Source organism: Equus asinus, chromosome 2 (assembly GCF_041296235.1).
Source record: "Equus asinus isolate D_3611 breed Donkey chromosome 2, EquAss-T2T_v2, whole genome shotgun sequence".
NCBI classification, from domain to species: domain Eukaryota; kingdom Metazoa; phylum Chordata; class Mammalia; order Perissodactyla; family Equidae; genus Equus; species Equus asinus.
The window spans coordinates 123,518,315-123,545,800 of NC_091791.1; the positions used below are offsets into that span (position 1 = coordinate 123,518,315).

The following is a 27,486-nucleotide window of genomic DNA, read 5'->3' on the forward strand; positions in this document are numbered from 1 at the left end:
ATGTGGCCTTTATTATGTTGAGGTGTTTTCCTTCTATACCCATTTTATTTAGAGTTTTTATCCTAAATGGATGCTGTATCTTGTCAAATGCTTCTCTGCATCTGTTGAGATGATCATGCGATTTTTATTCTTCATTTTGTTAATGTGGTGTATCAGGTTGATAGATTTGCGGATGTTGAACCATCCCTGCATCCCTGGAATGAAACCCACTTGATCATGATTTATGATCTTTTTAATGTATTGTTGTATTCCATTTGCTAGTATTTTGTTGAGGATTTTTGCATCGATGTTCAGCAGTGAGATTGGCCTGTAATTGTCTTTTTTGGTGTTGTCCTTGTCTGGTTTTGGTATCAGGATAATGTTGGCTTCGTAGAATGAGTTAGGAAGCCTCCCCTCCTCTTCAATTTTTTGGAAGAGTTTGAGAAGGATAGGTATTAAGTCTTCTTTGAATGTTTGTTAGAATTTACCAGGGAAGCCATCTGGTCCTGGACTTTTATTTTTTGGAAGGTTTTTGATTGCTGTTTCAATCTCCTTCCTGGTGATCGGTCTATTCAAAGTCTCTACTTCTTCTTGGTCCAGTTTTGGAAGGTTGTATGTTTCTAAGAATTTATCCATTTCTTCTAGATTATCCAATTTGTTGGCATATAGCTTTTCATAGTATTCCCTTATTATCTTTTGTATTTCTGAGGTGTCCATTGTAATTTCTCCTCTTTCATTTCTGATTTTATTTATTTGAGCCTCCTCTCTTTTTTTCTCTGTGAGTCTAGCTAAGGGTTTGTCAATTTTGTTTATCTTTTCAAAGAACCAGCTCTTGGTTTCATTAGTTTTTTCTATTTTTTTTTTTAGTCTCTATTTCGTTTATTTCTGCTCTGATTTTTATACTTCCTTCTGCTGACTTTGGGATTTGTTTGTTCTTCTTTTTCCAGTACTTTAGATGCTCTGATTGTTTATTTGGGATTTTTCTTCTTTGTTGAAGTAGGCCTGAATTGCTATAAACTTCCCTCTTAGAACTGCTTTTGCTGTATCCCATAGATTTTGGCATGTCGTATTTTCATTTTCATTTGTCTCCAGGAATTTTTTTATTTCTCCTGTGATTTCCTCATTGACCCAATCATTGTTCAGTAGCGTTTTGTTTAATCTCCACATTTTTGTGGCTTTTCTGGTTTTCCTCCTGTAGTTGATTTCTAGTTTCATAACTTTGTGGTCAGAAAAGATGCATGGTATTATTTCAATCTTCTTAAATTTATTGAGACTTGTTTTGTGGCCTAATATGTGATCGGTCCTGGAGAATGATCCATGTGCATTTGATAAGAATGTGTATTCTGTGATTTTTGGATGGAATGTTCTGTATATATCTACTAAGTCCATCTGGTCAAATGTGTTGTTTAAGGCCAGTGTTTCCTTATTGATCTTCTGTTTGGATGATCTATCCATTGGTGTAAGTGGAGTGTTAAAGTCCCCTACTATTATTGTGTTATTGCCTATTTCTCCTTTTATGTCTGTTAATAATTGCTTTAGATATTTAGGTGCTCCTATGTTGGGTGCATAGATATTTACCAAGTGTTATATCTTCTTGTTGGATTGCTCCCTTTATCATTATGTAGTACCTGTCTTTGTCTCTTGTTACAATTTTGTTTTAAAGTCTATTTTGTCTAAGTATTGCTACCCCCGCTTTCTTTTCTTTGCCATTTTCATGGAATATCTTTTTCCATCCTTTCACTTTCAGTTTGTGAGTGTCTTTAGGTGAAGTATGTCTCTTGTAGGCAGCATATACATGGGTCTTGTTTTTTTTTATCCAATTGGCCACCCTGTGCCTTTTGATTGGAGCATTTAGTCCACTGACATTTAAAGTAGCTATTGAGGGCTGGCCCGGTTGCACAGCGGTTAAGTTCGCACATTCTGCTTCTCAGAGGCCCGGGGTTTGCCGGTTTGGATCCCAGGTGATGACATGGCACTGCTTGGCACGCCATGCTGTGGTAGGCATCCCATATATAAAGTAGAGGAAGATGGGCATGGATGTTAGCTCAGGGCCAGGCTTCCTCAGCAAAAAGAGGAGGATTGGCACTAGTTAGCTCAGGGCTGATCTTCCTCAAAAATAAATAAATAAAGTAACTATTGATAAGTATGTATTTATTGCCGTTTTGTTATTTTTTTGTTCCTGGGTGTTTTAGCACTTCTTCTCTGTTCCTTTCTTTTTCTCTTGCTCTCTTCCCTTATGGTTTGATGGCTTTCTTTAGTAATATGTTTGATTTCTTTTGTCTTACTTATTTGTTTACTTATTATAGGTTTCTGATTTGTGATTACCATGAGGATCCTACATAATATTCTATGTATATAATAGTCTATATTGAGTTGATAGATTCTTTAGCTTGACCTCTTTCTAAAAGCTCTACTTTTTCACTCCCCTCCTCCCACATTTTATGTTTTTCAAATCATATTTAATCTCTTGTTTTGTGTGTGTCTATCCCTTACCTTCTTATCATTGAAATAGGTAATTTTAGTACTTTTGTCTTTTAACCTTCATATTATCTTCACAGGTGGTTGATCTGCTACCTTTACTATATTTTTACCTTTGCCAGTGATTTTATTGCCTGATGGTGGTGGTGGTGGTGGTGGTTGTTGTTTGATAATTTTTTTATCCCTATTTGTGGTCATCACTTTCCTACTTAAATAAGTCCTTCAGCATTTCTTGTAGAACTAGTTTCTTGGTGATAAACTCCTTTAATTTTTGCTTGTCTGGGAAGCTCTTTATCTTTCCCTCCATTCTGAATGACAACCTTGATGAATAGGGTATTCTTGGCCAGGTTTTTTCCTTTTAGCACTTTAAATATGTCATGCCATTCTCTTCTCGCCTGTAGGGTTTTAGCTGAGAAGTCCACTGATAGCCTTATGGGCTTTCCTCTGTATGTCACTTGTTGCCTTTCTCTTGCTGCTTTTAGGATTCTCTCTTTATCTTTAATTTTGGACATTTTAATTATAATATGTCTTGATGTGGGTCTCTTTGGGCTTATCTTGTTTGGAGCTCTCTGTGCTTCCTCCACTTGGATGTCTGTTTCCTTCCTTAGGTTAGGAAAATTTTCATTTATTATTTCTTCAAATAAATTTTCTGCCCCTTTGTGTCTCTCTTCTCCTTCTGGGACACCTATAATACAAATGTTAGTGCACTTGATATTGTCCCAGAGTTCCCTTAGACTGTTTGCACTCTAATTCTTTTTTCTTTTTTCTGTTCAGCTGGGTGATTTCCTCTAGTCTTTCATCTAGCTCGCTGATCCGTTCTTCTGTATCATCTACTCTGCTCTTGAGTCCCTCTAGTGAATTTTTCATCTCCAGTATTCTTCATTTCTGATTTTTTTTTTTATATCTTCTAGTTCTTTGCTGATGAGCTCACTGTGTTCATGCAGTCTTCTCCCAATATCCATGAGCATCCTCATGATATTTTGTTTGAACACTTTGTCAAGTAGGTCATTGTTTCTGTTTCATTTAGTCCTTTTTCTGGGGTTTTGTCCTGTTCCCTTGCCTGGAAAATATTCCTTTGTCTCCTCATTATGCCTCTTTCTCTGTGCTTATTTCTATGTATTAGGTGAGTCAGCTATGTCTCCTGATCTTGGAGAAGTGGCCTTATGTATGAGATGCCTTATGAGGCCCAGCAGTGTGCTGCCCTGTTGTCACCAGTCCAGAAGATCCAGGAGTGACCCCTTTGTGGGCTACTTGTGTCCTTCTGCTGTGGCAGGGTTGCTCCCACTGCAGTTACCCAGGGAGTCTAGTCTTTCCTTCCCTGGCCAGCTGTTTGTAAATCCAGTTGGGGGAACCTCAGCACCATTGTCTACAAGGTCTATCCGCACACTCCTACTGCAGTTTTCCTCTTAATTGGGTTGGCACCCTGTGTAGCTGGTTGCTAGGCTTAGGGGTTTACAGTTGCATAGGCCTCAGGCCTACAACGCTGTTGTCAGTTCTCTTAGGAGTGCAGCTGAGTGGGGCTGGCCGTAGGCACAGCAGCACTAAATTGTTTCAGGCTTTGGAAAGTGGGGCTGATCCTTTTTATGGATATTTGTGAAGCACAGGTCTTCTGCCACTGATAAGCTTCTTCACACCCCCCCCCCCCAATAGGACCACACACACTGTCAACACAGTCCTGGTTCACCTAATCTTCTCAACCCCCTGGAGCATATCCTGACACTGCACTTCAGAGGCCCCCACCTCTCCACCAATGCCCCCCACAGTTCACCTGGTCCTCACACAGGCCCTGCCCCACAGAGGCAGACACCCTGGCCTGCCAGTAGAGGATCAAGGCACCCATACAATGCAGGCTGAAAAGTAGCCTGAGGGCTTGCTGTTAGGTGGGGCCAGTCCCTAGGGCCGGTTGCCTTCCCTGGCTGAAGTGGATTCAATCTGTGCTCTAGTGTGCGTGGCAGAGCCCTGGGCTAACAGGCCAAGCACTGAACCTCAATGGTGCCCACCAGGGTCTGTGTCTACACACCTGGACCAGTTTAGAACAATGTTCTCCACCAATGTCTCAGTCTCCAGAGAGATCCCTCCTCTCACCAAGATGCCCCCAGATCCCACCAGGTGAGTCTTGTTTCACCAAAGGACTGTCAGCCTTCTCTCTGGTGATCTTAGGTTGCTGCAGTGAGTGAGTTTGTGCATGGGCCCTTTAAGACCCAGGTCTTTTCAGCTTTTGGCTGATAGCTTTTCTGGGGTATCGTTGCTGCAGTTAATAGCCAGCAAAGCCAGACAGTAAGACCCACTTCTTAGTTGGGCTGAGTCTGAAAGTTGCTTATAGCAGTATTGTCCCCCGCCCCGGAACTCACTCCTCCAGGGAGGGCTGTGCACCTTAGGGTGTCTCCCACTCGGCCAGCTGAGAAGCTCCGCTGCTCCCAAAGGTGGTTTTTTTTCCTCTCCAGCAGGAATTTCTGCCTCTTCTGCCTTAGTCAGGACTATCCCTTGTTGTGGGGGTTCTTGTTATACAGTTTTCAGTTTTCAATCTGGGGTAATTTTTCCAAAAATAGTTGCAACCTGGTTGTGTTCGTGAGAGGAGATGAGTTCAGAGTCTGCTTACACTGCCATCTTGACTGAACCAATTCACTCCCTTTCCTCTTCCCCACCTAAGTTTTTTTTTCTCTCATCTTATTCCATCTTGTTTTATGAGTTTATGGTTAAAATGACAAGATTATCTTTGTTTTTGGTGTTTTCCTTCCCTTTGTCTCTAATGCTATACTTGAGTATTTGCTATCCTGCTCTGATTCTGTCTACTTATTTAACTCCTTACACTCCATGCTTTGTAACCACTTTCTCCCTTCTTGAGGATTTTTTGTAGGGGGTGTGTCGTGGCTAGAGCTCCCTTAGCTTATGTTTCCCTGGGAAGTTTCTATTTCTCCATCATATCTGAGGGATATTTTTGCTGGATAGAATATTCCTGGCTGCAAGTCTTTTTTTTTTTTTAAAAGATTGGCACTTGAGCTAACAACTGTTGCCAATCTTCTTTTTTTTCTTTTTCTCCCCAAATCCCCCCAGTACATAGTCATATATTTTTAGTTGTGGGTTCTTCTAGTTGTGGGATGTGGGATGCCACCTCAGCGTGGCCTGATGAGTAGTGCCACGTCCACTCCCAGGATCCAAACCAGTGAAACCCTGGGCTGCAGAAGTGGAGTATGCGAACTTAACCACTTAGCCACGTGGCTGGCCCCTTGGCTGAAAGTTTTTGTCCTTCAATGATTTGAATATGTCCTTCTAGTCTCTCCTAGCCTGTAAGGTTTCTGCAGAGAAATCTGCTGAAAGCCTGATGGGGGTTCCTTTGTAGGTTATTTTCTTCTGCCTTGCTGCCCTTAGTATTCTTTCTTTGTCATTCTGTTTTGCCAGTTTCACTACTATATGCCTTGCAGTAGGTCCTTTTATATTGACATATTTAGGAGATCTTGCAGCCTCTTCCACACGGATTTCCTTCTCTAGATTTGGGAAATTCCCTGCTATTATTTCTTTGACCAAGCTCTCTACTCCATTCTCCTTTTCTTCTCCCTCTTGAATACCTATAATTCTTATGTTGCATTTCCTCATTGAGTCAGATATGTCTTGGGGACTGTCTTCATTTATTTTTAGTCTTAGTTCTCTCTCCTCTATCTGGAGCATTTCAACATGTCTGTCTTCACTTACGCTGATATGCCCCTCTACAGTGTCTGCTTGAGTGTTCATGGACTCCATATTTTATTTCTTCCAGTGTGTCTTTCATCTCTAATATTTCTGATTGATTCTTCTTTATAGTTTCAATCTCTTTTGTGAAGTAGCTCCTGAACTCATTGGATTCTGTCTCTACATTATCTTTTACCTCGTTGAGTTTTTTGATGATAGGTGTTTTGAAGTCTTTGTCATTTAGATTACATATTTCTGTGTCCTCAGGACTGATTTCTGGGTACTTGTCATTTTCTGTCTGGACTGGAGATCTAATATAGTGTTTGGTATTGCTAGAAGGAGTTCTGTTCTTTTGCACCCTGCCGTTATTTGGTTGCAGTTACTGCCTTTTGCTACTGAGTAGGGGTTAAGAGTCGTGTATTCTGAGCCCCTTGCTTTCAGCCGAACGCCCAGGGGGTGGAGCTGTGCTGAGCGGGTAGGGGGAGGGGCACTTTTTCTTGAATGCACTTGGGGTTTTCTCCCTCTGCTCTCCTAGGGTGTTGGCTTGATAAGGTCACCCCTTGTGAAAGCTGTCACCCTGGTAGGGGGCTTCCCTCTAGGTTGCAAGGGCCCTCAGGAGTCCTTGACGTTACTGTGAACGAATGTCCCCTCCCCCATTCCTTCCCTCTTGGAGGCCTCCTGCAGTCCTGGATTGCAGTCTTTAAGGGGAGGGAGCGAAGATTTCTCTTAGCCCATTCCAGCTCTTCCAAGGGGGGCCCAGTCTCTCCACCCTCTGTTGTATGGCTGCGTGGATCCCTCCAATGTTTTTTGTGTTGTGTTTGGATGTCCTCTGTTGGATTATGGACTTTTTTGTTGTTGTATATTGGAGGGGAGAGATTTCTGAGAGACCTCACTCCGCTATGCTGCTGACATCCTCTAACAGTTTTTAATGAAGTGTTCCGGGTTTTCTACATGTAGGATCATGTCATCTGCAAACAAAGATAATTTAACTTCTTTTTCAATTTGGATGGCTTTCCTGTTTTTTGTCCGATTGCTTTTGCTGTTACTTCCAGTACTATGTTGAATAGAACCGGTGAGAGTGAGCATCCTTGCTTTGTACTGGATCTTAGAGAAAAAGCTTTCAGTTTTCTACACTGATAATGATGTTAACTATGGGATTTTCATAAATGGCCTTTATTGTATTGAGGAAATTTCCTTTTATACTTATTTAAGAGTTTTATCATGAACGGATGTTGAACTTTGTCAAATGCTTTTACTGTATCTACTGAGTTTTTGTCTTTCACTTTGTTAACGTAGTATATCATATTGATAGATTTGCGTATGTTAAACCACAAAGTTGGTAATTTTTGATTGGATGTGAGACATGAATTTTACCTGTTGTGTACTGGATTCTTTTCTTTTTTGTGTGTGTTATTCAGCTTTGATCTGGGATGCAGTTATTTGGAAACAATTTGACTCTTTCAGTTTTTGCTTTTAAGGTTTGTTAGGCAAGACTAGAGCAGTGCTCAATGTAGTGCTAATTATTCCCCACTACTGGAGACACACTCTTCTGTGTACTCTACCAATGGCCCATGAATAATTAGGGGTTTTAGTCTTATTCTTGGGAACAGGCACTTTTCCTGGCCCTGTGTGAGTACTGGGTACTTCCTTTCAGTTGATTATTTTCCTAACCTCAAGTATTTTCCTACTATATACGTGTTGATTATTACCCAGCTGAATACTCTAACTGAAGCTCTCTTGGATTCTCTCTGCATGCAGCTCTCTCTTTCCCAATACTTTGTTTACTGAATTTTCAGCTTCATCTTCTCAACTCAGGGAATCTGCCAAGGTCAGACTGGGTTCCCCCACCCTATGTGAAAGCCTGGAACTTCTCTCAAGACAATAATCTGAGACAATCATTGGCACACCTCGTGTTTCCCATCTCTCCGGGATCATGATCCTTTGTTTCTCAATGTCCAATGTCTTGAAAACCATTGCTTCATGTATTATATCTATTTTTTTATTGTTTCATGTAGGAGGTAAATCCAGTCCCTGTTACTCCATCTTGGCCAGAAGCAGAAGTCTCAAGACATTCATTCTTTCTTTTCTTTTTTTTTAAAGATTGGCACTTGAGCTAACATCTGTTGCCAATCTTTTTTTTTCCCCTTCTTCTCCACAATGCCCCCAAGTACATCGTTGTATATTCTACTTGTAGGTCCTTCTGGTTGTGCTATGTGGGACGCCACCTCAGCATGGTTTGATGAGCAGTTCTAGGTCCACACCCAGGATCTGAACTGGCAAACCCTGGACTGCCAAAGTGGAGTATGTGAACTTAACCACTCAGCCATGGGGCTGGCTGCTCAAGACACTCTTAACACATTAACTGGTCTACAAGTTTCCCAAAGATTTGCCTACGCTTACAGATAAAAATTCTTCCCTTCTCTATATACCAGCCCACTTCAAATTACCTCTGGAGAAACCTGTCCCTTACATCTGTGTAACACATTATTGCTAATAACATAATTTCACATAGTGAGATAACATGGTTTTCTTTGTGGGGAAAAAATGACGTGTCAAATTGCTAATGAGAAATTCATCTTCAGGTGAAAAGGGGTAGTTAGTTCAAAACCCATAGAAAAATTCTTAGGGTCAACCTTTTTTGGATAGATCCAAATCCTTACATGTAACACCAACAATCTCATCGAGGGCTTTAAAATAAGCATTTCATTTTGAATTTACTTACTGTGGTGGGCGCTGGTACTGTTTGTCTCTACCAGGTTGATATCATACTGGACTACATTGGCTCTCTGAAGGTGGCCGTTCCTGACAGGAGGGAGGAAAGAAACACACAAATGGAAAATGGGTAAGTGGGAAAGGAGAAAGAAAATTGAAACTTGAACATTTAGAAGTTCATTTTCTTCTCCACAACTATCTGAAATTGTCAGGACTGGTCTGAAACTGTGCCCCATTATTTAACAAATTCACTAGGGCAGGTAGATCCATCTGTGGGGACTTCAGGTGTTGATAATACCACTTAGTCTCTTCCCTTTAAGACAGCAGAGCTATTGTATTTTAGTGTAATGTTTTTGTGCTCTTTTTAAAGAGGTTAGTTTTACATTATTAGTTGGGACCCTTTTATGACATGGGGTGGCTTTAGTCAACTATTCTATTAATGGCATTTAAAAATTTCATTTTGTACCTTTTTAAGGTTGAAGTTCATCAATCTTTTTGGTCATCTGGTCCATTAATATAGGTTATAATTGTATTCAGGTGATCATGACAGTTTTTTAAAAACTACTTTTAATATTAAATAAGATCTTGGAATGTACACTTACTTTAATTTTTTTCAGTATGTCAGTGCCTAGAGTATTACGTCAATGAAAATTAATTCAACCACTTTTATCATAGCAAAATATAACATGTTTTCTAAAAATACACTGGTTCCTCCTCATGAAACACTATTGATTTTAGCCTAGATTTCAGCATTAGTGGGGTATCATTTTGGACCTCATTCAGAGATGGCACTAATTAGTTACTAAATTTCAAAAGGCTGTCAGCTTAAAGCAATTTTAACCTCTACTGCCGAAAAACTATTATAGTAAACTGTGACTTGGCTTCATTCTTGAAAGCACCACATTTCTGATAGACAAATATATTTCATTTGGTCAGTATATAAAAGCTGAAATCTTATGTCTAGATTCTATAAGCAACAGCCAGTTGTTATTTTTCAAATTAATTCTGCTTTTGGCATTAAGACACATGCCTGTGCCCATGTCATCATGTAAAAATGCCTCTGCTTGTGTTGTCATTAAAAAATGGAAAATACACAGTTTCAAACATATTGTAACCCTATCTGGAAATTTTTCAAGGATGTTATTTTTGTAAGAATGTTAAGGACACTATTTTTCTCATTGATTAAATTTATATTCATTTTCCAAATGTTTAACTCTGTAATTAGCAACAAGTTGTTTATTTTTAAATAAAGCATACATATAAAAAGAGTGGATAAAAACAATTACGTATAGTTTAAAAATCAGTAATAGACCCTTAAGCACATAGCACATTAGAAATAGACCATTAACATATCCCAGAAGCCCCATTCTGTTCATTCTCTAATTGCTTCCCTCTCTTCCCCAACCAGAGGTAACCACTATTCTGTATTTTGTGCTTATCAGTCTCTTCCTTTTCTTTATACTTTTACCACTTATATGTATGACCCTAAGCAAACACATTAGTTTTGTCTAGTTTTAAACTTTATATGAATGGAATCATACTGTTATGTTTTCTTATGTGACTTGCTTCTTTCATTTAAAATTATGTTTCTAAGATTCATTGAGGTTGATGTATGTAACTAGTTCATTTCTGCTCTTATAGATTATTCTTTAATATGAGCATATCTTATTTGTCCATTTTACTGTTGATGGGAACTTGGGTAATTTCCGGTTTTTTGCTATTATGAACAGTTCTACCATAAACTCCTGGTATACATATGTGAGAGTTTCTATAAGGTATATACCCAGCAGTGAAACTGCTGGGTTGTAGACCATGCATTTGTTTAACTTTACAAGGTACTTGCAAAGTGATTCAAAAGTGTTCAAAACTGTTTCACATTTGATATTGTTTGGGCCTTTTGAAAAAAGTTTTTGCCAACCTCACAAGTGAGATAATGGTATCACATTATGGGTTGAATTTGCATTTCCCTAATAAGATTGAGCATATTTTCATATGTTTAGCTTATGGAACTTTCATCTTCATCTTCTATAAATTTAATTATTTTTCCCATTTCTCTACAGGTTTACCTTTTTCTTAATGATTTGTAGGATTTGTTGATATAGTCAAGACATATATATACACACGTCTACTTTCACATGTTGCAAACATCTTCTTGTACTTTGTAGCTTTTTTAAAAGTGTGTCTTTTGATAACTAGAAGTCTTCAATATTAATACAGTCAAATTTATCAAGCATTTGTTTTATGATTTGTACTTCTTGAATTTTGTTTCAGAAATCTATCCCTACCTCCAAGGGCACAAAGGCATTCTTTAAACATTCTGAGAGTTTTCATTTTGCATTTCACATTTAGGTCTTTAAATCTAACTGTACTGATTTTAAGGTATGCTTTGAGGCAAAGATCCAACTTTACTTCCTTTCATGTGGATAAACAATAACGCCAACACCATTTACTGAAAAGTCCATTATTTCCCCACTGCTCTGCAATACCACTTCTGTCATATATCAAGTATCCACATATGCTGCTTGCTACATTTTTTGCAGATACCCCTTTTTTTCCCTAGTTGGTAAGAGTTTTTATTAAGAAGGCTAAAGACTTTTCTCTTTAAAATATAAACTAGATGAAATATATTAGTTAATATTTTAATTTTACAGCAACATTGCATTCCTGGAATAAACCCAAGATCATGATTTTTTTAACACATTGCTAGATCTGGTTGACTTATCATTAATCTTCTACATCTAGGTTAAATGAATAAAATTGGCCCATAATTTTCTTGTTCACATTGTGATGGTTAATTTTACAAGTCAACTTGGCTGGGCCACAGTGCCCCAATATCTGGTCAAACATTCCGATGTTACTATAAGGGTGTTTTTTGGCTGAGATTAATCTTTAAATCTGTACACTTTGAGTAAAGCAGATTGCCTTTCATGATGTGGTGGGCCTCATCCAATGGGTCTAAAGCCTTAATAGAACAAAGACTGACCTCCCTTGAGCAAGAAGAATTTCTGTCAGCAAACAGCCTTCAGATGAGAACTGCAACACTGACTCTTCTCTGAGTCTCCAGTTTGCCAGCCCATCCTGTATTATTTTGGACTTGCCAACCTCCATACTTGCATGGGCCTATTCCTTAAAATAAATCTCTCTCAGGGCCGGCCCTGTGGCATAGTGGTTAAATCTGGCACACTACGCTTCGGTGGCCTGGGTTCACATGTTAAGATCCCTGGCACGGACATACACCACTCATCAAGCCATGCTATGGTGGGAACCCTCATACAAAACAGAGGAAGATTGGCACAGATGTTAGCTCAGGGCTAATCTTTCTCAAGCAAAAAAAGAGGAAGATTCGCAACGGATGTTAGCTCAGAGCGAATCTTCCTCAAAAACAAAAACAAAGAACTCTCTCTCCACATCCTGTTGGTTCTGTTTCTCTGGAGAATGCTAATATACATACAGTCTATTATAGATTAAATTGTATCCCTCCAAAATCTGTAAATTGAAGCCCCAGCCTCCAATGTGACTATATTTAGAGAAAGGGCTTTTAGGGAGATAATTAAGGTTAAATGGGGTCAGAAGGGTGGAGCTCTAATCCGAAAGGAGTGGCGTCCTTTAAGAAGAGAAAGAGACACAGATCTCTCTTCTCTCTCTCTTTGCATGCACAGAGAGGAGGCCATATGAGGCAAAGCAAGAAGGCAGTCAACTACAAGCCAGGAAGAGAGGCCTCACCAGAAACCAACCCTGCTAGCACCTTGATCTTGGACTTCCAGCCTCCAGAACTATAAAAAGATAAACTTCTGTTGTTTAAGCCACCCAGTCTGTGGTATTCTCATATGGCAGCCCTAGCAGACTAGTATACTTGTCTTTGTAGGTTTGAGTATCAAAGTAATGCTAGTCTAAAAAAAGAATGGGTGGGTATTCCCTATTTTTCTATCCTTTGTAATAGCATGTGTTTGTTTATTTCCTTGTTTTAAAGAGTTCACCAGTAAAACTACTAACTCAATTTATTTAATGGTTACAGGATATTTCAGAAATACATTAAATATTTCTTCTTGAGTCAGTTTACAGGGCCAGTTTTGTTTTTTTTTTCCCCTGAGGAAGATTGTCCCTGATCTAATACCTGTTGCCAATTTTCTTCTTTTTGCTTGAGGAAGATTGTCCCTGAGCTAACATCTGTGCCACTCTTCCTCTATTTTGTATGTGGGTTGCCACTGCAGCATGACTGGTGAATGGTGTATATCTGCATCTGGGATCCAAACCCACGAATCTGGGCCACCAAAGCAGAGTGCACCAAACTTAACCACTACACCATGGGGCCGGCCCTGAGAGCCAGGTTTTCAGGGATTTCTGCATTTAATGTAAGATTTCAAGTTTACCAGCATAAAGTTATACAAAATATTCTTTGATCTTTTTAATGTCTGTAGCACCTGGGTATTATTTAACTTTTAAAATTACTAATATTGTTCATTTGTGCCTTTTTTCTCTTTTAATTCTTGATAGAGATTTGTCAATTTTATTACTCTTTCCAAAGAATCAAACTTTGGCTTTGTTGCTCCTCTCTATTATACCTATTGTGTGTTTATTTTCATTAATTCTTGCTCTTCATTATTTACTTCCTTCTAGTTTCCTGGGATTTATTTTGCTATTCTTTTTCTAACTTAGTGAGATGAATGCTTAAGTTATTTATTTTCAGGCTTTCTTTTCTAATATAAGCATTTAAGGCTATAAATTTTCCTCTGCTAGTTTATCTGCATCTCACAGATTTGTTAGATAGTCTTACTGATTTTTATCTTTCTTATAAATTTCTGAGAGTCATCATTAAAATTTAACTACGGGGGCTGGCACAGTGGCATAGCGGCTAAGTTCGCTCGCTCCGCTTCGGCAGCTTGGGGTCTGCCGGTTCGGATCCTTGGTCCGGACCTGCACACCACTTGTCAAGTCATGCTTAGCAGGCATCCTACATATGAAGTAGAGGAAGATGGGCATGGATGTTAGCTCAGGGCCAATCTTCCTCAGCAAAAAGAGGAGGAATGGAGGCAGATGTTAGTTCAGGGCTAATTTTCCTCAAAAAAAAATTTAACTATGATGCTGGCTTCGCCTATTTCTCCTTTATTTTTCAATTTTTATTTTTTGAGATTTTTCTAATAAGTGCATACACATTTAAAATTGTTAAATCTTCCTGATAAATTTTATGGTAAAAGATTATTTTGTCTAATATTTATGCAACTGTTTCACTTCTAAACTTTTTGTATCGTTTTAGAATTTAGATTTTAAAAAATATATGACTGTCTTTGTCTTTTACCTGGCATCTTTAGTACAATTATACTTAACAGAATTATTGACATATTTAGATTTAAATCTACCATGTTATGTCATGCTTTCTATTTATTCTTTTCTTCTTTATTTTTAATCAATTGATTATTTTTTATTCCATTTTTGTTCTTCCTCTAATTTGGAAATTATATGCTTTAATTTTTTTTCAATTGTTACCCTAGACATTTTAATAGTCATTCTTTTTTTTTTTTTCTTTGAAGATTTTATTTTTCCTTTTCCTCCCCAAAGCCCCCCAGTACATAGTTGCATATTTTAGTTGTGGGTCCTTCTAGTTGTGGTACGTGGGACACCGCTTCAGCGTGGCCTGATGAGTGGTGCCATGTCCGTGCCCAGGATCTGAATCGGCGAAACCCTGGGCTGTCAAACCAGAGCGTGTGAACTTAACTACTTCGCCACGGGGCCAGCCCCTAATATTCATTCTTAACATATCAGAGTCTCACATCAACCTATATATTTATCTTCCTCCCATTCAAAGACCTTAGCACACGTTAATTACAATCCTTCCAACTTATTTATTACTGTCATATATTTTAATTTCTCTTTTCAAAGACATTAGACAACATTATTGTTAAAGTTTATACAATATTTATTTTGATTTAGTTACATAATGGCTTTCTCTGTTCTTTCTTCTGTCTTGCATTTCATATATGCCATATACGATCAATTTCCTCCTGCTTGATATACATCTGAGAGCAAACTCTCAAGTTTTGCTTATCTAAAAGTATCTTCATTTTACCCTGATTCTGGAAAGATGTTTTCACTGATAATGGAAATTTGGGGTTGACAGTTATTTCCAATGAATATGAAAATATCATTACTCCCTCTTCTGTTTTGGCTTCTTTCCTACAGAGAAGTCAGCTGTCACTTTAATTGCTGCATCTTTGAAGATAATCTATCATTCTTTTCTAACATTTTTGCAATTTCCTCTGAGACTGATGTTCTACACTTTTACTGGATTGTGCCCATATGTAAATTTATTTTTTATTTATTATGCTTGAAATTTGTTGGACTTCTAGAATCTGGATGATTTTCATCAGTTCTGAAACAGTCTCGGCCATTTACCTTTTCAAATACTAACTCTGCCCCATTCTCTTTCTTCCTCTGGAACTCTAACATATGTTAGACACTCTCTCTCTAGTCTCCATTTTTCTTGACTTCTCTTGACCTCTCTTTGATATTTTCCATTTCTTTTTCTCTCAGGATTACCTCGTGGGTAACTTCTTCTTATTACCTTCCAATTCATTAATTCTATTATGGTGTCTAATCTGCTGCGTAAAACATACTATGTTAAAAAAATTTTATTGAACTAAAACATATACTGCTTTTTAAAACATTATAATATTTTATTTATTGGAGTTCCATTTTGGTCTTTGTCAAATCTGCTTATTTACAAGCCTCTCATTTATTTTTTGATATATATTAAACATACATATTTTATGTTATGTTTCTGATTCTTCCAATAAATAAAGATTTTGAATATCTGATTCTACTATTAGTTGCTTCTGTGGGTTCTTATTCATGGTGCCTTTTTTTCTTGCATGTTTGGTAATCTTTATATACTATGAGATGCTTTTTAAAGTAAAGAAAGTGGGTTCTTCACGAATTAATTTGCATTTGCTTCTATCAGCCACCTGGGGCACTACCAGCCTGGATTATTTTACATTCTTAGCTTTTTTTCCCCCCTCAGACATTCAGACTGTGAATTCCGGATGCAAACCTATATATTTGTTATTGGAGGTTCCTTTTGTTCTTTCACTGAACACTACCTCTTGTTTTTATATACTCTTTTCCTTCTCTTTTACCTATACTTTCTCCCAAAAAGGTATTGTGTAGCCTGCTATAGGGTACTTAAGACTAGAAATATTCCTAAATTCTGGCTCAAGCCTGCAGAGCTACTGTGTCTTAGAAGGTCTCCTCTGAAACTCTGTTGATCAGTAGCACTGAGCACCTGTGGGGTACCATATACCACACCCCTAACAAACTCATTGGGTTGGCAAAGGAGTTTTATTTTTGGACAACTACCACAATATTAAAGTTCTATGGATTAAAAAAAAAACAAACTCATAACAATTCCCATTGGAATGATTATTAAATTTCCTAATAAATCCTTTGGTCATTATATTAGACTTGTATTTCTAGCTCTCTGCCTTACAGGCATATGGTAGAATTGCATTTCCTGACAGCCCCTGTAACTGAGTAGACGATGCAACTCATTCTGGCCAGTGAATTGAGGCCAGACAGATCATTTCAATTCAAGTATGAAACCCTCCAGAGCTCTCTTTTCCCTCTGGCATAGCAACCAACAGCATTCAGGATGGTGGATGCTCTATCAGCTTGAGACTTTAAGTGACTATGATTAGCAAAACCCTCTCTGCCAAATCATAACAATAATACAGAATGAATGGGAAATAGTCTTTTATTTTTTTAAGCCACTAAACTGTTAGGGTTGATAGTTAATGTAACCAAACCTAGCCTACCCTGACTGACATTATAAAAAATATTTATTGTAGAGGCTGGCCTGGTGGCGTAGTGGTTAAGTTTGTACACTATGCTTTGGTCGCCTAGGGTTCACGGGTTCGGATCCCAGGCGCACACATATACTGCTCATCAAGCCACATTGTGGTGGCGTTCCACATACAAAATAGGGGAAGATTGGCATAGATGTTAGCTCAGTGACAATCTTCCTCGCACAAAAACAGGAAGATTGGCAACAGATGTTAGCTCAGGGCCAATCTTCCTCACCAAAAAAAATTTTTTTAAAAATTTATTATCTAATCAATAAGAGATGAAAAGACTATATTTCCAACCAGGCACTAGAGTGATTAATGAGGGCATGAGTGAGTTGGTCTGCTCGTTAGTGTAAGAGACCAACAAAATGTTTAAAAGGATAGAATAAATTATTATACAGCTTTTTTCCAAACATTATTTAAAGTCAAGAGTAAACCTAATTCCAAACATGGGTATTCTAGTTATCCACTACTGGATAACAAATCAACTCAAACTTAGTGGATTAAAACAATTTGTCTCTTATGGCTCTGTGGGTTGACAGCTGGGCATTTTTTGCTTAGGGTCTCTGTGATTGCAGTTAACTGGCAGCTAAGTCTGGAGTCAACTAAAGGTTCCACTGAGCTGGATGTCTGGGATGGCTCATTCAAATGGCTGTTAGTTGACACTGGCTGTTGGCTGGGAGCTCAGCTGACACTGGTTCTTTGCGCTGTTTAGGCTTCTCACAACATGGTGCTGATTCTGCGAGAGAGCATCCAAAGTATGAGTGGCAAGAGGTGGAAGCTGCCAGGTCATTTAAAACCTACTGGGACAGCATTTTTTCCACATATTCTATGGTCAAAGCAGTCATAATGCCTGCCCAGATTCAAGGATTTAGAGAAATAAACTCTACCTCTTGATGTAAGAGTGGCAAGGTCACATTGCAGAAGAGCAGATGGGAATGAGAGATATTGTGGCTATCTTTGGGAAATACAATCTGATACAATGGACTTGTACTTAAATTTTTGTATCTGAAGTAGTCAGATGCTAAAATTATGAGATAAAACCTATTAGACTGCTTAAATGATATATTTTGGGATAAAATATATAATACCACACATTTTAAAGAGCACTCTCTCCAATTTTTAATTACTCCATGGTGTAAAGTAATTCAGAAGTGAGGATTGTATTATAAAATACAATTTTACATATGTGTTACCTTTCTTAGAACATAAACTTCTCAAGCCCACTTGCGTCTCTTTCATGATTACCTTCAGCTCCATTTTCCATTTTTACAAGTATCTATGATAGCATACAGTGTACATTTAGTAAATATTAAGAGTGACAGTTATGATACCAGATAACTTCTAAACTTAATAAATTCTATATTCACTTATTTTCACAAAATTTCAGAAAAAGTTGAAGACCAAACCTAATGAATGAAAGTAATCTTCACTGCATAGCATTGCTTCATATGAATAATGTTTCTGTATTTCTTATGAGTTACTAGTCTCCCCAAATTAATTGCTTGCTTATTTATCTCTCTCTTCAAGTTGATTTAAATCTCTATGAAGTTAGGGAACATGTCTATCTTGTTCACCATTGTATTCTTTATGCTTAGCACAATGCCTGGCACATAGTAGGGACTACACAATGAATTGACCCCAGATATTAGCCATATGTCTTAAATTTATATTTACGGTGTTGTGTAAGTTGTTCTTTTCTTTCACAAGCAAAATTTATTACTTTTTTTGAGGAAGATTAGCCCTGAGCTAACATCTGCTTCCAATCATCTTTTTTTTTTCTTGCTGAGGAAGACTGGTCTTGAGCTAACATCCATGCCCATCTTCCTCTACTTTATATGTGGGACGCCTGACACCTCACAGCTTGACAAGTGGTGCGTAGGTCCACACCTAGGATCCGAACTGGCAAACCCCAGGCAGCCGAAGTGGAATGTGTGAACTTAACCTCTGCACCACTGAGCCAGCCCCTCAAAATGTATTTTAAGTGGACGTAGCCAAAATATTTAGGTATTTTGGGAATGATTACTTTAGTGAATGTGGGTCTACTTTACTAGTTTAGAAAAGTCAAGGTAAATAATGATGATGACAGTAACAAAGAACAAATAGAGACTGCTTAAGATCCTTTCAAAAAATGACTTGTTAATTTAATAACAATAACTATATTAGAGATATAACTCTAAACAGAAAACATTATCTGGAAAAATATCTAGAACTAAAGGGCATATCAATCGTTTAGTAGAATAACTACTTTATACATTATTTTTTTCTTTTTAAAAGCATGCTTCTATTTTGGTTACCTGCAAAGGAAGTAGATGGCTCCAATGATAAAAGTTCCTAGAAGAATAGCCAATGCCACGAAAGCTGCAAACAGGTCACTTTTAGTTCGGATGCTGAAGCTTGGGAGAAAAATCTCTTCACAACGAGCTCCTGTATAATTTTCAACGCATCTAAAGAATAAAACTTTAGATAAAGAATTGCATTCTCTCTTCCATTAACTAATAGAGAAAGCAAATGGTTTCCAGCTGGTATAAAGAAAAAAGGAGACTAATTTTCAGATTTTGAACATACAATAGGCATGCTCACAGAGCTACAGTTACTATAAAACAAATTAGCATATACAGTCTAATCTTTGCTATCTTCCTTTTCCAGTTTTCTAACTACTTAGAAACTCCAGAGATACAGAATATTCAGTCCTTTTATCTTCTAGATCTTTCAATGATATAATTATCCACACTTAAATTTATCTGAAATTTATTTTGTTATATCTGGTGTAGATGTGGGTCTAAATGTATTTTCTCTCAATATTGCTAATTGGTTATTCCAAATCCATTTATTAAATAATCATTTCCTTTCCTACTATTTAACAGTGACTCCTTTAACATACATCAAATTTGAATAAGTAACAGCATTTCTTCTTATTCTTCAGTGATCTAATCTTGGGCTTCTACCATACTGCTTCAATATTGTTGCTTTATAATACGTTTTACTATCTGGTAGTTCTACTCCCTACTTTATTACTTTCTTTTTCTAGAATATTTTTTCAGTTGCCAGCCAAACATTTTAAAGCCAATTACTTTCAGTTCTTTAAAACTATATGACAAAGAACCATAATCTTTGGTATTACCAATCAGTTCCTTTTTCCCTGTTAATGTGTTCAAACGATTATAAAACAAAGAGCTTGATATGAATTAAGAGAATGACAGTTTGGCACCAAACAAATTTCATTCTTTCACAATTGCAGTGAAAATAAAGAATAGTATTTTAATATACACTACTGTTTATAAAGCAACCCAAGAAGTTATGGAATAAACTACACTTAGCAATAATTCTGTGTAAAAAAGCATATATATATATATTAAGCTGATATTACCAAAAATAGAAACACTGATTCTGCTAATTCTCCTTCTCACCTCTTTCCAGCTTAGGAAGTATTAAGAAATTGTATCTCCTTTTCTCCCACCTTAGACAAACAAGGATACAGGTGTAGAAAGTTATATGTGAACTACTTACTAACAAAGCTTTACCACTGCTATGAAAGGCTAATAAAGCAGAATACAAATTAATAAGAGAAAAGAGCATCAAGATATAGCACAAGGGATCAATTTTACTTCAGTGAGCATATGAAAGATGCTTCATGAACCTCAAACCCTACCCATTGTGAGTCAGTGGTGTTACTGGTTATAGCTTCCACTAGGGGTGTCAGTCTGAGCAAAGAAATAGTCTCGATTCTCTCAATCTACTGTAAAGATGGAGTTGAGGAGATAGAAAGGAAAAGTAAGGATAGAATATGAGTGGTAAACTGAAATGGAAGTAAAAATATTTTGGGAAAACACAATTACTTAAAGTCTAAATAATCTATTTTTCCATATATTAAGTCGGTTAAAGTATGAAGGGAAAAAGATTAAATGAAAATAATTTGCTTCTTTCTCTTCTAGCTCCACATCCCAATTCCAAAAAGGGAGATAAATACACACACGCACACGCACACACACACCAGAAAGTCAACACAGAGACTGCCATAAAAATCAAAACATACGTCATCACAAAATAACCAAAGAAGGAAAGGGGCATTCCATACAGTAAAAAACAAAACAAAAAAACAGGTTCTAAATTTAGTTTGCAAAAGTATCTCTAAAGTGACAAAAAAGGGAAAAACTCCTCTAATTTCTCTAATTTTTAAAAACAGAATGCAAAAACCACCAAGAGAAATTCCTATTATAGTTTTAAAATAACTCTGAAGTTTTGAAACAATGTCAAAATAGGGTTCAGTTTCCATCCTAGAAAAGATAACCAGAACCCTAAAGAAATGAATCCTGAAATGAGACAGTATAATTCTTGATAAGGAAGATTTCTTTTTAAAAAGCTAAAAACTCATTACTCAAATTTAAGGCTGATCAAGTTTAGGTAAGACTGAACTTCAAGGAAGAAGATGACAAACTAGCTGATGTAACTAATTATAAATGTTTTACCTAGATGATAAATATTTTGAGTTGAAGCCGTCAAGAGAATGGTGTAAACATAAGCTAAGTGGTCAGATCAGTTTGTAAGCAAACAGAAAAAGGCATATAAAGGAGACTAATCAACACTAGTGGTGTTCTGTTGTCGTACAGCAGGACAAAGCAAACACATGCTCTTGCGGGAAAGCAAAAACCTGATGGGATCTTTAAATAAAGCAAAGTCAAATCTTGTTATTTCTTAACTAGTCAAATCAGAATTTAGAGAAAGGCAAAGAGAAATTTAAATATTATGTTATCCAAGAAGTAGGAATGGCTAACCTAAAAATTAATTTTAAATTTTTAGATATTTATCATACAAAAAAGTAAATACAGCCTATCAATGAGTGTGTACAGGATTCTGCGTTTAAAGCTTGAGCTCATTTATGAAAATGTTACGACCTCAGTTACAACACAAATATAAAATTTCAGGCAAATGTAGTCAATTCCTTTAACAGTAAATAAGGGTGAATTAAGATCTAGACAGACAACTGGTAGTACTGGTTGAAGCAAAACAGAAAGGTGAGATGTTGTACCAGCGTTTTATGCAGAACTAAGTAGCCTTCAGTGTTCATGTAACTGTCTTGCACGGGACCTCACTTCTGTACAGATTGCCAAGTAGCAAACAGTTGTGCCACGTAATAAGGTGAAGACTAAGCACTACAGACCACGCACACTCTCCTGGAACTAAAAGATGAATGCCGGAATTGGTACAAATGCTCAACTAGGTGAGAAATTCCAAAACTCAGTACCCAAGTATATATGTTGATTTTTCCAGCTGAATACCACCAACAATCTGTCCCTAAACCCAGGAGCTATGTTTAGTACACTGTACATGAAATAAATTCATTAGATTCTACAGCATTCAAGGTAAGTTGTTACATTAGAGACTGCTAGCATGATAAAAGAACCAAGTTTTTAATCATGTAAACCAACAGAGTGCCATTTAGCTTCAAGAAAGAGTACCAAACTGTGAACTAGAAAAAACTGGTTTCTTGACCCCACTCTCGTGCTTGCTGCCTGTGTGACCTTGGGCAAGTCACTTAACCTCTCTAAGACTCTGTAAAATTAAAATAACAAGACCTGCTTTACCTTTAGCTATTTCGTAGAGCTATTGTCAGAATCAAATAAACAATGTCTAAAAGTGCTTTGAACATTGAAACACACAAGTGAGACTGAAAGTAGGCACTTTACAAAGGGCATGTTTACATTTCATAGACTACAGAAAATAAAATGCCTAAGAAAGAGGCTGGCCCGGTGGCGTAGTGGTGAAGTTCATGCACTCTGCTTCGGAAGCACAGGGTTCACAGGTTCGGATCCCACGTGCAGACCTACACACTGCTCATCAAGCCATGCTGTGGCGGCATCCCACATACTAAATAGAAGAAGAGTGGCACATATGTTAGCTCAGGGACAATCTTCCTCAAACAAAAGAGGAAGACTGGAAGTGGATGTTAGTTCAATGGCCAATCTTCCTCACCAAAAAAAAAAGCCTAAGAAAAACTACAGCCAGAAAAGGTTAAGAGCATGGTGATCAATAAATGTTATCATTATTATTAAATATTTCTCAGAAACAAGAAACCTTTGTATTACAAAGAGTTCACCAACCAAATGGAGACTTAATGTCAATGACACTTCACTTGGGCTAATCTATCCTGGAAAGAAGTATAATATTGGCCTATGCCAAAAATGACTTTACTTGACCAATACTCTCTAGTAATCAAAGTTCAGTCTGAAACTCAGGAAAAATGGTAAAAACAAAAATAAAATAAAACTATTAGAGTGTTCAAGAAACATGAAGTAACAACATGTGCTTGGATCCCTTTAGTAGTCCAGGGCCATATAACAAAACACAAACGTGCCAACATCCTACAAAACTTCTACTAGATTTTTATAGGCCAAGAACTCAGGGAAGACTGACTCATGACCTTTCCCTCTTTAATTAGCTAGTGACATAAATGTAACTCCACAAAGCATTACATTCTTAACAGTATCTAGAGATACTCAACTAATATTCAATCTTGCAAAAATTTTGTTGTTTAATGTCATATTTATATGATATTAGCACCATTAAAAACCAATAATTATTATACTTCAAATGTGTAAGTATAATCGAAGTCCAGTGAAAAACCAAAATCTGTTAGAGTCTTTCAAGATTGACTATGTTAACCAGATAATTCATGTGCTAAAGTGGACTATAGATTATATCTAAATATAAATAGATAAAATACTCTACATAGACAATAATTCATATTTGTTATTATGTAGGGTATTTTTATGGTTTTGTTGTGAAGGATTACAATTTTTTAGCTTAAGCAAATCTGAGAAAATTTGAAACATTTTATTTACTGATAGAAGCTAAAGCACAGTGAATGAAGGAAGCATGTAAACAAATGATAAGAGTAAGCAACAGTGGTGTAAAACAGAACCTTCATTACTGAATGCGTGCATTGGCCAGTCCTCTCCAAGGAAGACTTTCTGGGAGAGACTCAAAGAATACTGCTTGGTTCACCAGAGTAAGTAGGTAAAACTCTGTGATTTAAAAAATTTTCTTAATGTTGTCTTCTTTCTCCATATGAACAAAATAAGTGTCTCAAGTCTTTGCTCTCCCTATCTTGTCTGCCTCAAAAAAATGATCAGAGGGGAAATCTAAAACTGCTCTTAAAAAATAAAGTATGTTATTTTAAAAAAATGATCAGAGAGAAAAAGACTACAATCAAGAAGCACATATATATTTTTCACAGTCTATCATATTATGATCTTGGTATAAAAATATATATTTGTATATACAAAGATTTATACATAAAAATTGGTGTATGTCACTTTTTCCTTTAAGTAATAATTTGACTAAATATAAAACTATAGTTAAAATTTATAAATAATAAATTATATTAATGAGCCTTCCAATTATGGACATTTTTCCCTACTCACGTTTTGGTAAAACTTGACGGGTTCATCAAGACTATAAACCAGGAACAGCCGGAAATACTTATGCTCTTAAATCACTAGACACTCAAACCAAGTTCTAAATGGACAGTATTCATACCGGCATCTTACCTTCCCAAGCTTCAGGTCTGAACAACCTTCTAATGCAGTGAAAAATCTCATGCCCCAACTTGAAATAAGAGAGAGAAGTCAGCATCAGTTCACTTCCTGACAAAGGAATTTAAGTATTAGAGCTGAGCAAAAGTCACAGTTGTCACTTTGCACAGCATTCCTATGTTGAAAATGAAACCTTACTGATGAGAATTTGGGATATTTTTCAGCTGCTTTCCAAAGGCTGAAAAAGACACTAAGAGGATAATCAAAATTCAGAAGCAAATGCATAATCTGATATGACTTCATTATGCAATAAAGAAGGTTTAAAGTAGGGTATGCGTTGTCTTTCGTTGGCATTCTGCTTCCTAAAACAGCAATGAGCTAAACTGAGTTAGTTCTGAAGAGTAGTTTCTACTCTTGGACAAGTGACACAAATCAGTAAGACAAACTCAGGTAAAAACAAGTAGACTTAAGAGATATGTTCCCACAGTTTCAAAACCATATCCTGCCATGTTTGATACAGTGTGTGATCTGGAAAAATGTGAGATTTCAAGAAGGTTTATCCCTTTTTAAGTTTTATTCTAAGCACGGTGAGGGTCAAGAAAGATATATCAGTTGTTTCTGCTGAGAATACTGATGAAAATTCTTTATCAGAAGTAAGGTTACTAAAATGAAGAGTGATAAAATGCACAGCTAAATAGAGTGGTTGTTTTGTGTAATTGCAACTGTTCTTCTATTATAAGCTTCGAGGCTATTTCCTTTCTGTAAAAGTGTTCTAAAGATCTATCTAAATCCAGATGTTTAATAAAGCATATGATACAGTGCCAAAAGTCAAAGTAAAGAGTTCTTCGTTCTGATTAATATCACAGTACTATTTTGAACTTTTTTCCTTTCAACTACAACCTTCTACTAAATTTAGAGATGAAAAGACAGAAGTCTTATCTAAAAAGAGTATCAAGAAACAACCTTAATTGACCTTAAGAAAACCTAAAAATTTTCTGTGGTTAATAAAACAACTCATAAAATCCAGACAATTCCTTTTGGAAACTGAATTTAGTAAAACACACAATGAGGTCCAGCAAAACTGCTGAAGACACAAATACAATTAAAAGAAGCAACATGCCAAATGCAGAAGCACAATAAATGTTGGTTTTCTTACATTTTCCAATTTTAAGTAATCCTTAACCTCAATTATTTCACTTTCATATAACTAGCCTTTCGTACATTACATGTTTGTACCCCTAAATTGCCTCTCTTAAACAAAAATCAATCTTTATCACCTGACAAGAGATGATTTCCACCTATTCAACAGTGGGACTGCTACTCTTGTGAATAGGGGACAGAGGTTGGCCTCAGACAAGGCATCAGGGACCTTCCTTGGTCTGAACTTGTCACTGTGTGGCTGCATACTTCTTGGGAATGTCCCTCTGGGAGAATCCTGGTGATCAGGCTCAGGGAACCAGAGCTTACTAAGTCACTCTGGGTAACTATTCCAACAGATGTCCCTTTGCCAAGTTAAACCTCCTCCTATCACAAAGCCACCCTCCACGGCTCCTAGGTGATCACAAGATACATGGAGGAAAGTCAAGCAGCAAGGAAAGGCCTCATCCAGCTAGTGATGCAAAGACAGGTAAAGACAAACCCTTTTCCCCTACCCTTGCTCCAAGAACCCAGAAAGTTCTCACTGGAAGTTTGAAAGATTAGGGGCTGCCTGACCTTGTGTCTAAGTTGGCCATGAGGACAAGGACTGGAAAGGGTTGTCATCTGGATTGTTTCTAGTGAAAGACTTTGAAATAGACAAGAACTGTCACCAACTAGTTACCCAAAGGAACTCAAAGGTGGGTTTGGATATTTTAACTGTTTTTCCAAATTGTTCTTTTTCCTTTTGTTATCTTAAGGAAATGCAATCACCAACCTCCCTGAACCAGACCAAGCCTCACCACGAGAGCTACGCCTATGCCCTTGGCCTTATTTTCAATGCTGAGATCTCTCCAGGAGGAGCTTGGGCCTTATTACCGTAACCTGCAGTGTATGTGGAAGCATGTTTTCCAACTCAGTCTGCGCAAGTGAATACCCTCCTCTCCCTTTTGAATATCCATTCCCCATCCAAAATAAATGTCCCTGCTTCCCTTTGTTCAGGACGCCATGACTTTGGAAATGATTCTTCATGGTCTCTTATTTGCTGCAATATACTTTACTTTGTGAGACAACTACTTCTGGTGTAGAGTCTGATTTAACTCTCCAGGAGGGAACCCGCTTTGGTTTCAGTAACAGAATGATTATTAGGTGTCCTGTCTAATGTACCTTTCTGGGTTATCTGATTCTAAAGGGGCCTGTGCTTTTCATTGTCTTTGAGCTATTTTACAACTCTGTAAATTGTATAAAACTTATTCTCATGTAAACAAATTCTGTCCAGTATAATACAACAGATTGCCCTGTGGATATTGACCAGTATCTATTTGTAAATTCATTTCAACATGTCTGATCACCCAAATATGTGTGTGTTGTTTGAATTCTCCTTTGATTCAGTTGTAATATCTTATTGGTTCCCTTATTAATAAATGAGTTAAATATATCTTTGACACGTGTTCATTTTATATTTTTAAGAAAACCATGATTTTCCTTTTGATAAAAATGTATTTTTTACCAGTTTTGAAGGTCATCAACTGAGATGGCTTCATCTGATAGAGCTAGATAAATGGAGTTGTCAGAGAAGTGCACCTCCTGGTCAGCTTAAGCCCAGGCATGTCTTTTCCTGGCTCCCATAGGTGAATCCCAAGTAGCAACAGAACTTAAAATTTGCTAGCTCTCCATTTCTTTAGCTTTTTTCCCTACCTACTAGTTTTATGGGATTTTTGCTGTTGTTGGTTCACTTCCTGATAAGTTATTTCCAATTAGTAAGAGCAACTATAAGGAGTTTGGTTTTATAGTTTAACAATCTGATGATCTCTGTCAATGTATGATAGAGATCTATTCTCTATTAGGTGAAAGAGACAGAGAATCTGGTTTGTTAGAGTTTTATAAAAAATTTGTCTATTTTTTAGCTCAAATCCATTAAAAATTTCAGAGCCACTGGGACAGAGAATACCTCATTGATATTTGGACCAATGAGATTTTATGTTTCTGTGTTTCCTCTGTGCTAAGTTACAGATTTGAAGCTGTAAGCTCTCTCTGTGTCTATGTCTCTGAAACTTAGAAAGGCCTTTACCTCTCATTCTGAGTGTGAAATGTCTTTCTATCTCCAGGGGATATTTAAAAAATTTTAGTACAAGGTATCTTAAATT

The 27,486-nt window shown here is 37.0% G+C and overlaps 1 protein-coding gene and 1 long non-coding RNA gene across 20 annotated transcripts in view; one reads left to right on the forward strand and one right to left on the reverse strand.

Moving 5' to 3' along the window:
* LOC139044571 (uncharacterized) overlaps nt 1-12,628 on the forward strand; it is a 36,094-nt gene extending 23,466 nt beyond the window's left edge. Inside the window, exons 3-4 of the long non-coding RNA XR_011501630.1 lie at nt 8,880-8,965; nt 12,495-12,628. This is a non-coding gene — a long non-coding RNA (uncharacterized lncRNA). The remainder of the gene's footprint in view (nt 1-8,879; nt 8,966-12,494) is intronic.
* The window catches only part of NRG4 (neuregulin 4), a 122,979-nt gene that overhangs the window by 27,671 nt on the left and 67,822 nt on the right, over nt 1-27,486 (reverse strand). For all 19 annotated transcript variants that reach the window (XM_014856461.3, XM_044764128.2, XM_044764110.2 and 16 more), the window contains 2 exons: nt 18,968-19,117; nt 8,846-8,925 (listed from right to left, as the gene is read on the reverse strand). In XM_014856461.3, the coding sequence (XP_014711947.1) occupies nt 8,846-8,925; nt 18,968-19,117 (230 nt within the window). The remainder of the gene's footprint in view (nt 1-8,845; nt 8,926-18,967; nt 19,118-27,486) is intronic.